At 42.5% G+C, this 15,007-nt stretch overlaps 1 protein-coding gene across 1 annotated transcript in view; it reads left to right on the forward strand.

The window, feature by feature from the left end:
• Positions 1–1,289: 1,289 nt before the first annotated feature.
• RNF8 (ring finger protein 8) overlaps positions 1,290–15,007 on the forward strand; it is a 134,230-nt gene continuing 120,512 nt past the window's right edge. Inside the window, exon 1 of the mRNA XM_007939460.1 lies at positions 1,290–1,400. Within this exon, the coding sequence (XP_007937651.1) occupies positions 1,290–1,400 (111 nt within the window). The remainder of the gene's footprint in view (positions 1,401–15,007) is intronic.

Here is a 15,007-nt window from a genome sequence, read left to right on the forward strand (position 1 = left end):
ACATGAAGAACACACTCCAGGCGGGGACTGCAACCACGGGTGGGAAATTAGGCTGTAGTAACAGATCTGGAAGGAGCTCTGGTGGTGCAGAGGTTAAGGCATTTGGCTGCTAACCAAAAGGTTGGTGGTTTGAACCCAACAGCCTTTCTACAGGAGAAAGATGAAGCAGTCTGCTTCTGTAAAGATTTACAGCCTTGGAAAGCCTGAGGTCACTATGAGTCAGAATGAACTCAATGGCAGTGGTTTTTTTCTTTTCTTTTCTTTTGGTTAACAGACCTGAGTTATGAGGAATTGGTATATGTACATTTAGTATGGGTAATTTACATCCCATAAAATTTACCCATTGTAAGTAGGAGCTCTGGTAGCACAGTACTTAAGTCACTTGACCGCTAACCAGAAGGCTGGTGGTTCAAACCCACCAGCCACTCCTCTGAAGGAAGATTTGGCAATCTACTTCTGTAGTGACACTGCCTCAGAAACCCAAGGAGGGGTCACTATGAGTCGGTCCGACTTAACAGCACATAACAACAAGTATGCAGTTTAAGGGTTTTTAAGTAAATTGATGCATTTGTGCAATGATCACCACAATCTAGTTTTAGAACATTTCTATTACCATATCCACCCCCCAGAAAATTCCCCCAACCCAGCAGGTTTGCAGTCACTCGCCCCTTCCTCTCCACCCCTCCTCCCCCACGATCTGCCCCAGGCAAAAACTGATCTGCTTTCCGTCCCATGAGATTTACCTGGTATAATTTTTTATATTGAGTAATAAGAAGACATCTTGCAAAATAGATGCTATTTAGGGAGGGAGTTAACAGATTTTAACATCACAAGTTCAAAGTTGTTTAAAAGTGGGTTATAGTTTTAAGTAATATGGATATCATCACAATGGGATCATAAATGCAGAATTAAAAAACAAAAGAACTGTGAGAAGTTTCTGTTTAGGGCAATAGGACCGGGGTATGGTGGTTTATAGAGGGTAATGAAGGGGGCGGGGAGGCTGCCAGAAGAATGGGATTGCTTCAAGCGACACCTGCGGAACCTAAGATACTGGCACATCTACACCACCCTGGCCCTTCCTCTCGCGCAGGCGCATTGACTCCCGCTTGCCGACCCGGGACGGGGTTGGGCCTGTAGCCGTAGAGTGGGCTTGCATCGATCGCTACTGCGTGACGATTGCTTCTGTCTGTTGTTTAGGTATGGTGGCCGCGAGGAAGAGGAGTTTCTGCCGGGATTGGGGTCTCGCTGTGTTGTGACCACGACCCGGCCTGCCCAGGGCCCAGTGGGCTATGGGGGATCCCGATTCCTTGGTCACGGGATACCGCGCCGGTGGCCGGAGCTGGTGCTTACGGCGGGTTGGAATGACTACCGAGTGGCTGCTGCTGGAGAATGGGAGCGAGGTGAGAGCGAGGGGGCGCTCGGAGGAAGCAGCGGATGGAAAGGGTCCGGGTGGACTGGTTGAAAAGGGAAGAGGAGAGAGATTTGGAAGTGGATCATAAGGGAGATAAAAGGGAGAGGGATTCTGGTGCCATTGGTAGGGGAATCTGAGCTGGGAGGGCATTGGGGGAAGTGGGAACAGATTGGAAGAAGGTAGGATTCGGGGAAAACCTGGAGGGCCATAAAAGAGCGGAGTGGCGACAGATGGCCTGGCCCTACAGTATAGGGCTAGAAGTTCCCCTTTGAAAGAGGCCTGGGCCTGAGTCAGGGTGAAGTAGGGCGGGAGTCCTGGTTGGAGGCAAGAGCCAGATGGAGGGGGCACAGTGAGAAGTGGGCGCAGAGAATGTGCCAGGAAGCAGCAGTTTTTCAGGAGAAAGCGGGTAGCTGGTGGGGCGGGGGAGGACTGGCACAGCCCCTGTTTGGGTCACTTGGAGCTCTTCAGTACCCAACCCGGGGCGGGGGAACTGTGATGCGGAGCTGCCTCAACTTCCTTAAAGAGCCGTGCTTGGAAGGGCTGCAGAGAGCCTGAACTTGATCGAGTTTATTTTGAAAACAGAGTTTGGGGTTGTGCCTTCCAAAATATTCAAACTTTATTGTAAAAGTATTTTACTACTAACTCTTAGAGGAAGATTGCCGCTTTGGGATGGACCCCTTGAGGTGGGGAGGGGATGAGGATTCAGAAATTTTTAAGAGTTCCTTTCCAGAAGTTGTTTATAATGCTTCTTATGATACTGCCTCGGAAACCCAAGGAGGGGTCGCTATGAGTCGGGTCCGACTCGACGGCACATAACAGCAACAACAAATGCAATCATAGAAAGAAAACAAAAAGCTACAGTAAGACGAGGCGAAGGAAGAGAGCAGAGGGAGTAGTTAGGAAGCTAAGAAAGGTGAGCTGCGTCAGGGACCAGCTGGTGATAACGAGGAACCATTTGGGTTTTGGAAATTATTTGTATAAAAGATTCATTTTCCAGTAAAGATGAGTGGTTAATCATTATGTTCTAAATTTAAAATTATTTATTATTATGTATGCTTGATTAGGTTTTCATACAAATCATATAGTTTCAATTCAGTCTCCCAGATATTTATTGAGTACTTAAAGCTGTTTTATCTGTTTGTCATACTGTGGTGGTTTGTGTGTTGCTGTGAGACTAGCAACTGTGTCACTGGTATTTCAAATACCAGCAAGGACACCCATAGTGGACAGGTTTCAGTGGAACTTGCAGACTAAGAGACTTCGGTGAGTGGTGACTGGGGCCTTAAAAGCTTGCAAGCAGCCATCTAGATGCAATGATGGGTCTCTTCTTGTCTAGTGAAAAGAAGAGTGAAGAAAAGCAAAGACACATGGAAACAATTAGTCCAAGGGACTAGTAGACCATGCAATCCTCAGCCTATATGACCATGAAATCAGAAGAACTAGATGGCTACCACTGTCAGCCATTTGGAGGGGGATCGGTCCAGGAGATCCGGGATAGAGCGGTAGAACAATGTGGAAAAAAACTCAAAATCATAAGAGAAAAAAAAAGACCAGGTTAGCTGGTCTGAAAGAGCTTGGGGAGACCCCTGAGACTTTGGCCCCTAGTTACCCTTCAGGTCTGGAACTAAATTCACTCCTGGGGCTTCCAGCCAAACAATAGACAGGCATATGGGGTAAACGTTTACATCAGGTAGATACTCTTCTTGGAGCCATCAATCATGGGAGAACAGAAGGGCAGTGTTTGCACAGGGTGACAGCTGTGGGGGAAAGGGGAGTGCTTGGGAGGAAAGGGCACAGAGAAGAGGTAACTACAGGGAGGAAGTGGGAAGAGAGCTGTTACATTGTGGGGGATTGCAGTCAATGTCATGAAACAAAATGTGTGTGAATTGCTGTATGGAAAATGAGTGTGCTCTATAAATTTCATCTAAATCACAATTTAAAAAATTTTTTTGAAAGAACATACATGAAGAAAGCCAAATGTCATTTAAAAGATAGCAAAGGAAGAAAAGACCAAAATGGATGTTAAAAGAGATTCTGAAACTCGCTCTTGAAGGAAGAGTAGCTAAAACAAATGGAAGAAATGATGAAATAAAAGAGCTGAACAGAAGATTTCAAAGGGCTGCTCAAGAAGACAAAGTAAATTATTATAATGAAATGTGCAAAGACCTGGGAAGAACATGCTGACATTTCTCAAGGTGAAAGAGTTAATGAAAAATTTCAAGCCTCGAGTTGTAATATTGAAGGATTCTTTGGGCAAAATATTGAATAATGCAGGAAGCATCAAAAGAAGGTGGAAGGAACCCACAGTCACTGTACCAAAAAAAATTGATTGACATTCGTTTATTTCAGGAAGTAGCATATGATTAAAACCAATGATATTGAAGAAAGAACTCCAAATTGCACTGAAAACATTGGCGAAAAACAAGGCTCCAGGAATTGATGGACTACCCTTTGAGATGCAGGTGCATCTACCTGGCCAACTGACTGAAAGAGGTCAATATTTGTGCCCATTCTAAAGAGAGGTGATCCAACAGAATGTGGAAATCATAAAGTAGTATCATTAATACCCCACATAGATAAAATGTTACAAAAATGGTTGCTGCAGTATATTGACAAGGAAGTTCCAGAAATGCAAGCTGGATTCAGAAGAGGCTGTGGAATGAGGGATATCATTGCTGATGTCACATGTATCTTGGCTGAAAGCAAAGGATACTAGAAAAATGTTTACCTGTGTTTTATTGACTACAAAGGCATCCAGCTGTGTAGATCATAACAAATTATGGATAACATTGCAAAAAAAGAGAATTCCAGAACACTTAACTGTGTTCTTGAGGACCTGTACCTAGACCAAGAACAAGGAGGGATACTACGTGGTTTAAAATCAGGAAGGTTTGTGTCAAGGTTGTATCTGTTCATCATACTTACTCAATCTGTATGCTGAGCAAATAATCTGACAGGATGAACTATATGAAAAGAATGCATCAGGATTGGAGGAACACTCATTCATAACTTATAATATGCATATGACATAGCCTTGCTTGCTGTAAGTGAAGATGACTTGAAGCACTTACTGAAGAAGATAAAATACTACATTCTTCAGGATGGATTACACCTCAACATAAAGAAAACAAAAATTTTCACAACTGGGCCAGTAAGCAACATCATGATAAATGGAGAAAAGATTGAGGTTGTCAGAGATTTAATTTTACTTCAATCTGTAATCAACACCCATGGAAGCAGCAGTCAGGAGGTCAGATGTCGATGAACAAATCTGTCCTGGAAGAAGTGCAGTCGGAATGTTCCTTAGAAGCAAGAATGGCCAGAAGTTGTATCACCTACTTTGGTCATGTTGTCAGAAGGAACTAGTTCTGGAGAAAGATATTCTTGTTAGAGAGTCAGCATGAAAGGGGAAGACTCTCAATAAGATGGATTGACACAGTGGCTGCAATGATGGACTCAACATACCAAGGATTCTTAGGATAGTGCAGGACCAGACAGTGTGTTGTTCTGTTGTACGTAGGGTCACTATGGGTCGGAGCTGACTCAATGGCACCTAACAACAACAACACTTTAGCTGTTTGGTGTGCTATGAGAGTGACAAATCATAACAATAATTTCTTCTGTTGTTGGAGAAAAAAAAATTAACTCTATTAAATGGCATAAAAGAAACTCTGAGTAAATAGATACTCTTTGGTGAGATCTTGAGTGGGATGACTTAGTATTTTAAAGATGTCAGTTCTCACGAAGCATTTATAAATACAGTGTAATCCCAAACAATATTTTTTAGGAAATTGATTAACATTTTCTAAAGGTCAGCTTTGAAAAGAGCAAAGGGAGTGGGCATGTTCCACCAGAGGAGGAGACACTCTGCATAGCTCTAAAACCAGCAAGGTACTGCTGCCAGAGCATTTAAATAGGTCAGTGGACCAAATGGACCCTGCAGTGAGTGAGTTGCTTACTATGGCTCTTCTAGCCATCATCCTCCATTTTGTGATGTATGGTAAATCCTAGTCTATATGCCTGTTTAGGTTGGAGTTTCTTGAGTCCCGCCTTGCTGGAGGGTGTGACTCAAGCCTCCCCTTAGTTCCCTTGAGGGTATATGTGTGTGTATGTGAATGTCCTGGGAACTTCTCTCTCTTGCTCTGTTCCTGCATTTGGTTTGTCATCATCTCACCCCTAGACTTGAGACAGCAGCCGTCATCTGACCTGCCAGTTTAGGTCCACTAGCTCCTGCAACCATGCAGGTGGGGAGAAGCCTTCAGACCTACCCACGGACTTGGGACTTGCCAGCCTCCCAGGCTCTACCACCACATCAGCTGTTTCCTTGGCAGTTGTGAGTTCTGTGAGACGTTACAGTGAAATACGGAGCCCTAAGACAGGAAGGAGATACTGAGGGGAGGAGAAGGAGTTGATGTTAGAGATGATGGAGTGGCACAGCAGTTTGGAAAAGTTGGACATTTGGGACATCTTTAACCTCCGTCTCATAGGGACCAGTCTTGTGCTGATCCTTCGAAAATAAATTATTTAAGCAGATCTGGATAAACTCCTTAGAGATAGGCTTATGTTTAAGATGTGATCAAGGCACAGTTCAAGGGAAGAAAGGAAGGACTGCTTCGCAGAGATTTTGGACATAACAAGCTTCTGCACTGAAAAATTATAGCTTGAATAGAAGAGGATTTATATAGTGAAGGCATCTGAGAATGTCTTGGCAGGCTGTGTGTATGATTAAGTGCCAAGGTGTCGATTATTTAGTACTATTATAGAGGTGTGGTTCCTTAAGTCAAAAGAGGGATTCAGGTCCAGTCTTTTTTTTTTTTTAATCCATTTTATTGAAATATAATTTATGTACAGTGAAATACACAAAACTAAAGTGACATGGGTCAATGCATTTTTTTTTTTTTTGCAGTGTTCCCTCCCCTCCCTTCCCAGCTCTGGCAACCAACAAAGAAAAGTTTCCCTCCATGTATAAACCTTTCCTTCACCCTCTGCAACAACAAACTAATACTATATTTGTCCTTCTGTGATTGACTTATTTCACTCAACATAATGTCCTCCAAGTTCATCCACATTATGCGGTGTTTTGCAGACTCTACATTATTCTTTGGGAGCTCTGGTAGCATAGTGCCTAAGGCACTTGACTGCTAACCAGAAGGCTGGCGGTTCAAACCCACCAGCCACTCCTTGGAAGGAAGATGGGGCAATCTACGTCCGTAGTGATACTGCCTCGGAAACCCAAGGAGGGGTCACTATGAGTCGGGTCCAACTCGAAGGCACATAACAACAAACAACAAAACATTATTCTTTAGTGCTGCAAAGCATTCCATTATGTGTATGTACCATAGTTTGGTCATCTACTTTTCTGCTGATGGGGACATAGGTTGTTTCCATCTTTTTGCTATTGTTAATAGTGCTGCTATGAACGTGAGTGTGCATATATCTGTTCCTGTCCTGGCTCTCACCTCTCTAGGATATATACCTAGTAACGGGATTGCTGGGTCAAATGGTGTCTCCAATTCTAGCTTTCCAAGGAATCATCATATTGCTTTCCACAGTGGTTGTATCATTTCACAGTCCCATCAGCAGTGTGTGAGAGTCCCAATATCTCCACATCCCTGCCAGCATTTGTTATTTTGTCTCATTGAACCTTGCCATCAGTGCTGGGGTGAGATGGTATCTCATTGTTGTTTTGATTTACATCTCTGATGACCAATGTTTGTGGGCATATCTTCATGTATTAGCTAGCCACGTGAATATCCTCCTTGCTGAAGCGTCCATTCATATCTTCTGCCCATTTTTCAATTGGATTGCTAATCCCTTTGCTGTTGAGGCATTGGAGTTTTCTATAAATCTTAGAGATAAGTCCCTTAATAAGATAATAAGATAAGTTATCAGCAAATATGAATTTGTTGCTGTCCTTTTTGTTACGTGTTTTTTCATGGTGTCAATTTCTTTGTTCCATATAATTTTCTATGCTGAGTTCGTTTTGTTTATGAATTATATTATCACTTCCTTCATTGCTATTTTTATATTTGCTAAATATTTGTGCTAGTCCTCTCTTTTATTTTGATGTTGTGGTAGTTATGTTTGTGTGTCAACTTGGCTGGGTCTGGTTGAGTGGCTGGGCAGCTGGTGGTAGTTATTCCCCATGATGAGACTGGCAATCAATTCCATGGGGGGATCTACAACATGCAGCTGAGTAGCTAGCTGCCTTTGGGATGTGATCTGCTTCCTGTATATAAGGAGAAGCTTTGAGAATGGTCTCTAGCCTATGGCATGCTTGGACCCTGCGTGTAGCCATGTCGTTGCTCAGCAGTCTGCTATGTTCTGCCAACCTTGGGACTTAAAATGGACTTATGATAATGGCCCGCCATGTGGTTTGGTAACATCAGGACTGTGCCTTTTGACTTGTCAACCTTGGGGCTTCTCAGCCTCAGCAGCCAGCAGCTGTCTGAGTGAAGAAACACCTCTAGCTCCGGTGTGCCAGGAGCAGGAGGCAGAGCTGAATCCCAAGGTTGAGGGGCTTTCACCCAGCCCCTAGAGCCTGGCACTTTGCACTTGGACTTAAAGCCTCCAAATTGTAAGAATAAACTGTTTGTTAAGGCCATCCCATTTGTGGTATATTCCTGTCAGAGCGGCACTGTGTAATCAGAACAGATGTGAAGGTTTATCATTTTTCTTTGAGGTTACCCTGTGATTTATAGTTTTCTTCCCAAGTTTACAACAGTCTATTCTATCTTGTGTTTGTCTTGACTTCTTTACCATTTAGAAGTTCTGTAATGACACAGTTTTTGTCCCTCTGTTTGGTTTGTAGTTGTCTTCATTTGTCAATTGATGTCTCTGGTTCCCTGTTTCAGGTCCAGTCTTAAAGTTACTACATTAGAGGGTTATTTGAAGAACCCCAGGAAGACGCTTCGGCCCCAGAATCTCTCTTCTACCCAAGTATCAGTACCTAAAAGTCCACAGTAGACATTCATTCTTTTCCGTGTATGGACTTTTCCAAAACACATACCTTTGGGAAGTTTAACAAATTAAGATACTCATACCTGAACAGTAATAACTAAACCTTATTTTGTATAGGCTTTGGGCATTGACATGCATTTCTTAATCTGATCACTGCTCATGCAGTACACTCTCACACATAACCCTATAAGGTACTTGGTGACTAAGTGTTAACTCATTTTTTCCGATTCAGTTGCTGTGGATTAGTTTATTACTTCTCTTGAATACTTTGGTAGCTCTGGAAGTCTCAGTGGGTGGACTGGGGAGAAAGAAATAAAGAATCTAAAACAAGGGCAAGAGGACTATAAAGTACTCGTAGACATACTTTAAACTGTGGATAAGTTTTGTGTGTGGCAACCTCTATGCGGAAAGACTTGTACAAATCTGAGTGAATGGTGAAGACCTAGTGGAAATGACCATGGCTTGCTTAGGGGGCCTGGGCAGGGAAAGTACCTGTCTAGTTGGAGCATACCCTATAGGGTGTATGAAGACAGGCTTTAATCAAAGCCAAGAGTTGAGATTTTATTGTATGGTCCCCAGATCATAGCATAAGCCAGTAAGTCTGGTCTTTTTTATGATTTTGAATTTTGTTCTAGGTTTTCCTCCCATACTTTCTAGGACCTTCCATTGTGATCCTGATCAGAGCAGTTGGTAGTAGTAGCCAGGCACCGTCTATGTCTTCTAGTCTCACGGTAGTGGGGACTGTAGTTCATGTGGCCCATTAGTCCTTTGCACTAATTGTTTCCTTGAGTCTTTGATTTCCGTCACTCTTTGCTCCGGATGGGGAGAGACCAATAATTGCATCTTAGATAACTGTTTACTAGGATGTAGAACATTATCTCTGTGGACTGTGTTATGCCAATTGACCTAGATGTCCCCAGAGACTCTGGCCCTATGCCCCCAATCCCAGTGACTCATTCCTTCAAAGTGTTTGGTTATGGCTAAGAAATTCTCATTCCTTTGCCCCCTGTATGGTCTACTATATTATACCTGGTTATAATTGCAGCGTGTACAAATACATATATAGAAATATTTTCTGTCAAACACACACACTCACACACACACACTGGTGAGTGTGCTCCCATATACCATCCCACACCTGTTCAGCTTGCATATCTACCTGTATACCCACTCATAAATTATTGTTCGTTATTACTGTTACTGCAAGATCGTGTATGTAATAGTATTTACCACTGCTGCCTTTTACTCCTGTGTACCTCCCAGTGTCTTCCTTTGCTTTGGTCATGATATGCTGACCTCTCCCTTATTGTGTATTGCCTTTCCTTTCACCCAAGTTCATATATGTCTACTCTCTACTTAGTGATTTTCTTTCCTCCCCTTCCTATTCCTGGCAACCATCAAAGAATGTTTCTTTCTGTGTATAAACCTTTTCTTTTTATAGTAGTGGTCTCATACACTATTTGTGAGTGACTTATTTCCTTTGTGATTGACTTATTTCACTCAGCACCATGTCTTCCAGGTTCATCCATGTTATGAGATGTTTCACAGATTCATCATTACTCTTTAACTTTGGATAGTATTCCATTGTATGTGTGCACCATAGTTTGTTTATCCATTCATCCATTGATGGGCACTTAAGTTATTTCCATCTTTTTGCTGTTGTGAATAGCTCTGCAGTGAACATGGGTGTGCTGAAAACTTCTTAAACTAGCCTGTTTACAGAAAAAAAACATAAAGAAGTAATGCGAATTAGCTAGCTTCTGGGTCCTGTAAGTATCTAGGCCTTAGGGAAAAACTATAAAATCTTTTTTCCCATTTTCTTCTCTTTGTATTTACTTTTCATGAAGCTTTCTGCCTTAGAGAGGATTGGAAAAAAGTGAAAGGATAGTTCTGGAGTCATCCAGGAAGCAGTAGGTGTCGTGCCCAGGAGGAAAAAGTATAACATTAGTGAACGTGGGCAAGGACAAGAAGATCCTTTAGACAATTATGTCATTTAGCTAAAAGGGTTGCAAAGCTGTTGTAAATAGAAACAGCCCCTAACTTACGAATCTCAGAAACATTTGTTGGCACTCAGTTTGCATGGGAAATTTGGTTTTATGTTATGAATAGTGCTGAGAGTTTCAGATAAGTTCACTGAAAACTAGTTAACTTTGATGCAGTTAAAATGTCAATAGTGCCAAAATAAATTCTAGGACCTGATGGTGAAGAGAAGGATGAAAAAGGGTGATTCCCTCTTTTTCGGGGGGGGGGCAGGGAGAAAAACCTATAGGAAGCAATTTTAAAACAAGGTAGAGTTTTCTTAATATTATTCTACCTTTTCTGTACCACTCCCCAGTTATCCACAATGGCAATCTGACTGTCTCCTTTTAGGTATTAAAATGGAATATGGAATGGGTAAACCATGGAAAAATTATGCTAAGTGAAATCAACTTGATACAAAAGGACAAATACTTTGTTATTCCATTTATATGAAATGTCTAGAATAGGGAAATTCATTGCTGTTGTTACGTGCTGTCGAGTCGTCTCTGACTCATAGGGACCCTATGCATAGCAGAGCGAAACACTGCCCGGTTCTGAGCCAGCTCCATGATTCTTGTTGTACTTGAGCCCATTGCCGCTGCCACCATGTCAATCCATCTGGTTGAGGGCCTTCCCCTCTTTCATCAGCCCTCCACCTTACTAAGCATGATATCCTTCTCCAAGGAATGGCCCCTTCTGACAACATATCTAAAGTATGTGAGACAAAATCTGGCCATTCTTACCTCCAAGGAGCATTCTGGCTGCAGTTCCTCCAGGACAGACATGTTATTCTTTTAGCAGTCCATGGAACTTTCAGCATTCTTCACCAGCACCACAGCTCAGAAGCATCAGTTCTTCTTCAGTCTTCCTTATTCATTGTCCAGCTCTCACATGCATATGAGGTGATTGAAAATACCATAGCTTGTGTCAGGCACACCTTAGTTCGCAAGGAGACATCTTTGCTCTTCAGCACTTGAAAGAGGTCCTTTGCAGCTGATTTACCCAGTGCTATATGTCACCTGATGGCTAAAGCACTTGACTGCTAACCAGAAGGCTGGTGGTTCAAACCTACCAGCCACTCCTCGGAAGGAAGGTTGGGCAGTCCTACTTCCGTAGTGATAACTGCCTCGGAAACCCAAGGAGGGGTCGCTTTGAGTCGGGGCCGACTCAACGGCACATAACGACAACAACAACATATGTCATCTGATGTCCTGACTGCTGCTTCCATTGATATCGATTGTAAAACCAAGCAATATGAAGTGTTTGACAATTTCAATCTTTTCTCCATTTATCGTAATGCTGCTTATAGGTCCAATTGTGAGGATTTTTGTTTTCTTTATATTAAGATGTAATCCATACTGCAGACTGTATTCTTCAGTCTTCATCAGTAAGTGCTTCAGGTCATCTTACTTTCAATAAGCAAAGTTGTGTCATCAGTGTATCGCAGGTTGTTAATAATTCTTCCTTGAGAAATTGCAAGCATGTTCTTCCCTTTTTGTTTTCTAACTCCCGGTCTTTGCACATTTCCTCCAATCCTGATGCCACATCCTTCTTCATACAGTCCACCTTCTCAGATTATTTGCTTAGCATACAGGTTGAATAAGTATGGTGAAAGGATACAATCCTGCTACACTCCCTTGTTAATTTTAAACCATGCAGTGTTCCCTTTTTCTGTTTGAACAACTGCCTCCTGGTCTATGTACAGGTTCCTCCTGAGTACAGTTAAGTGTTTTGGAATTCCCATTCTTCTCAATGTTTTCCACATTTTTTTATGATCCACACAATCAAATGCTTTTGCATAGTCAATAAAACACAAGTAAACATCTTTCTGGTATTCTTTGCTTTCAGCCAAGATCCATCTGACATTAGCAGTGATATCCCTCATTGCACATCCTCTTCTGATCCAGCTTCCATTTCTGGAAGTTCTCTGTCAATATGTGCTGCAACCATTTTTGAATTATCTTCAGTAAGACTTTACTTGCATCTGATATTAATAATATTGTTCAATAATTTCTACATTCTGTGGAATCGCCTTTCTTTGGAATGGGCACAAATAAAGATCTCTTCCAGTCAGTTGGCCAGGTAGCTGTCTTCCAGGTCTCTTGGCATAACTGAGTGAATACCTCCAGTAGGACATCCATTTGTTGGAACATCTCAGTGGGTATTCTGTCACTTCCTGGAGCCTTGTTCTTTGCCAATTCCTTCAGTGCAGCTTCGACTTCTTCCTCCAGTACCATCAGTTCTTGATCATATGCCACCCCCTGAAATAGATGAAGATCAACCAGTTCTTTTTGGTACAGTGACTCTGTGTATTCCTTCCGTCTTCTTTTGATGCTTCCTACATCATTCGATATTTTGCCCATAGAATCTTTTGATATTCCAACTTGAGGCTTAAATTTTTTCCTCAGTTCGTTCAGCTTGAGAAATGCTGAGCATGTTCTTCCCTTTGGTTTTCTAACTCCAAGTCTGCACATTTCATTATAGTAATTGGCTTTGTCTGCTTGAACTGCTCTTTGAAATCTTCTGTTCAGCTCTTTTATCTTGTCATTTCTGCCATTTGCTTTAGCTACTCTTCACTCAAGGGCAAGTTTCAGAGCCTCTTCTGACATCCATTTTGGTCTTGTCTTTCTTTCTTGTATTTTTAATAACCTTTTGCTTTCTTCATGGATGATGCTCTTGATGTCATCCTACAATTCTTCTGGTTTTGGTCATTGGTGTTCAGTGCATCAAATCTATTCTTTAGATATCTCTAAATTCAGAAGGGATATATTCAAGGTCTTATTTTGGCTCTCATGGGCTTGTTTTAATTGTCTTTAACTTCAAGTTGAACTTGCATATGAGCAGTTGATGGTCTGTTCCACAGTCATCTCCTGGCCTGGTTTTGACTGAAGATATTGAGCTTTTCCATCTCCTCTTGCCACAGATGTAGTCAGTCTGATTCCTGTGTACTCCATCGGGTGAAGTCCACATGTATAGCCACTGTTTGTGTTGTTGAAACAAGGTATTTGCAATGAATAAGTCGTTGGTCTTATAAAATTCTATCGTGTAATCTCCAGCATTATTTCTGTCACCAAGGCCAAATTTTTCAACTACTGGTGATTCTTCTTTGTTTCCAACTTTTGCATTCCAATTACCAGTGATAAGCAACACATCTTGATTGCATGTTCCATCAATTTCAGACTGCAGAAGTTGATAAAAATCTTCAATTTCCTCATCTTTGGCTTTTGTGGTTGGTGTGTAAATTTGAATAATAGTAGTATTAATGGGTCTTCCTTGTAGCCACATGGATATTATCCTATTACTGACAGCATTGTACTTCAGGACAGATCTTGAAACATCCTTTGTGATGATGAATGCAATGCCATTCCTCTTCAATTTGTCATTCCTGGCATAGTAGATCATATGGTTGTCTGATTCAAAATTCCCAAAGCCCATCCATTTCAGCTCACTAATGCCTAGGATATCAATCTTTATGCATTCCATTTCATTTTTGACAACTTCCAGTTTTCCTAGATTCGTATTTCATACATTCCATGTTCCGATTATTAATGGATGTTTGCAGCCATTAATGCAAATTAATGACTCAATTTGAGTCATGCCATGTCAGCACATGGAGGTCCTGAAGGACTTACCTTATCCATATCATTAAGGTTGGTTCTACTCTGATGAGTAAGCTCTTTCCTAGTCCTATTTTGAGTGCCTTCCAACCCAAGGGGCTCAACTTCATGCACTGCGTCAGACAATGTTTCCAAGCTATTCATAAAATTGCCCAGTAATGTATCAGACAGTGTTTCTCTGCTATTTGTAAGGTTTTCCCTGGCCAGTTTTTGAGAAGTGGATGGCCTCTTCTTTCTTTCTAGTCTGTCTTAGTCTGTAAGCTGCGTTGAATCCTGTGCACAATGTGCAACTCTGCTGGCGTCTGAATCATCGGTGACACAGCCTCAAGCCTCACAGCAATGTACAAGCCCCACAGGATGACAAACTGACAGACAAGTTTATTTCCCTTAGCTGATAGAAACCTCTGTGTCCTCCCCTTGCCTAATTCGTACCTGGAACCTGCCACTTTGGTCCCCAGCCGCTCCCTCCCTTTCCTGGCTCTAGGGGGCTTGGGGCCTAGCCTTGTCTCCCACCCCTTACCTGAATCCTGCCACTCCTGTGGTCCCCGGCTGCTCCTGTTGCCTCCCTTTCCTGGCTGTATGGGGCCTGGGGCCTAGCCTTGCCTCCCACCCCCTACCTGGATCCTGCGGCTCCTGGATCCTGGCCACTCCTGTTCCCTCCCTTCCCTGGCTCTAGGGGGCTTGGGCCCTGACCTTGCCTGCTACCCCTTTCCTGGATCCTGAGGCTCCTTGGTCCCTGGCCACTCCACTCCCTCCCTTTTCAGGCTCAACGGGATTTGGGGACTAGCCTTGCCTCCCACCCCTTACCTGGATTCTGCTGCTTTTTTTTTTTTTTTATTAGGATTTGGGTGAAGATTTACAGAGTAAATTCACTTTTCATACAGCAGTTCACATACCTTTGTCTCATGTCATTGACCAAAATTTACAATGCAGCAGCTCCCCTCCCACTTCCTCCCCACAGTTACCTCCTCCCAGTGTCCATCCCTTCATACTCTTCTGC

This window comes from Orycteropus afer, unplaced genomic scaffold (assembly GCF_000298275.1).
Source record: "Orycteropus afer afer isolate SDZICR_OR568_19922 unplaced genomic scaffold, OryAfe1.0 scaffold00059, whole genome shotgun sequence".
Classification (NCBI taxonomy): Eukaryota; Metazoa; Chordata; class Mammalia; order Tubulidentata; family Orycteropodidae; genus Orycteropus; species Orycteropus afer.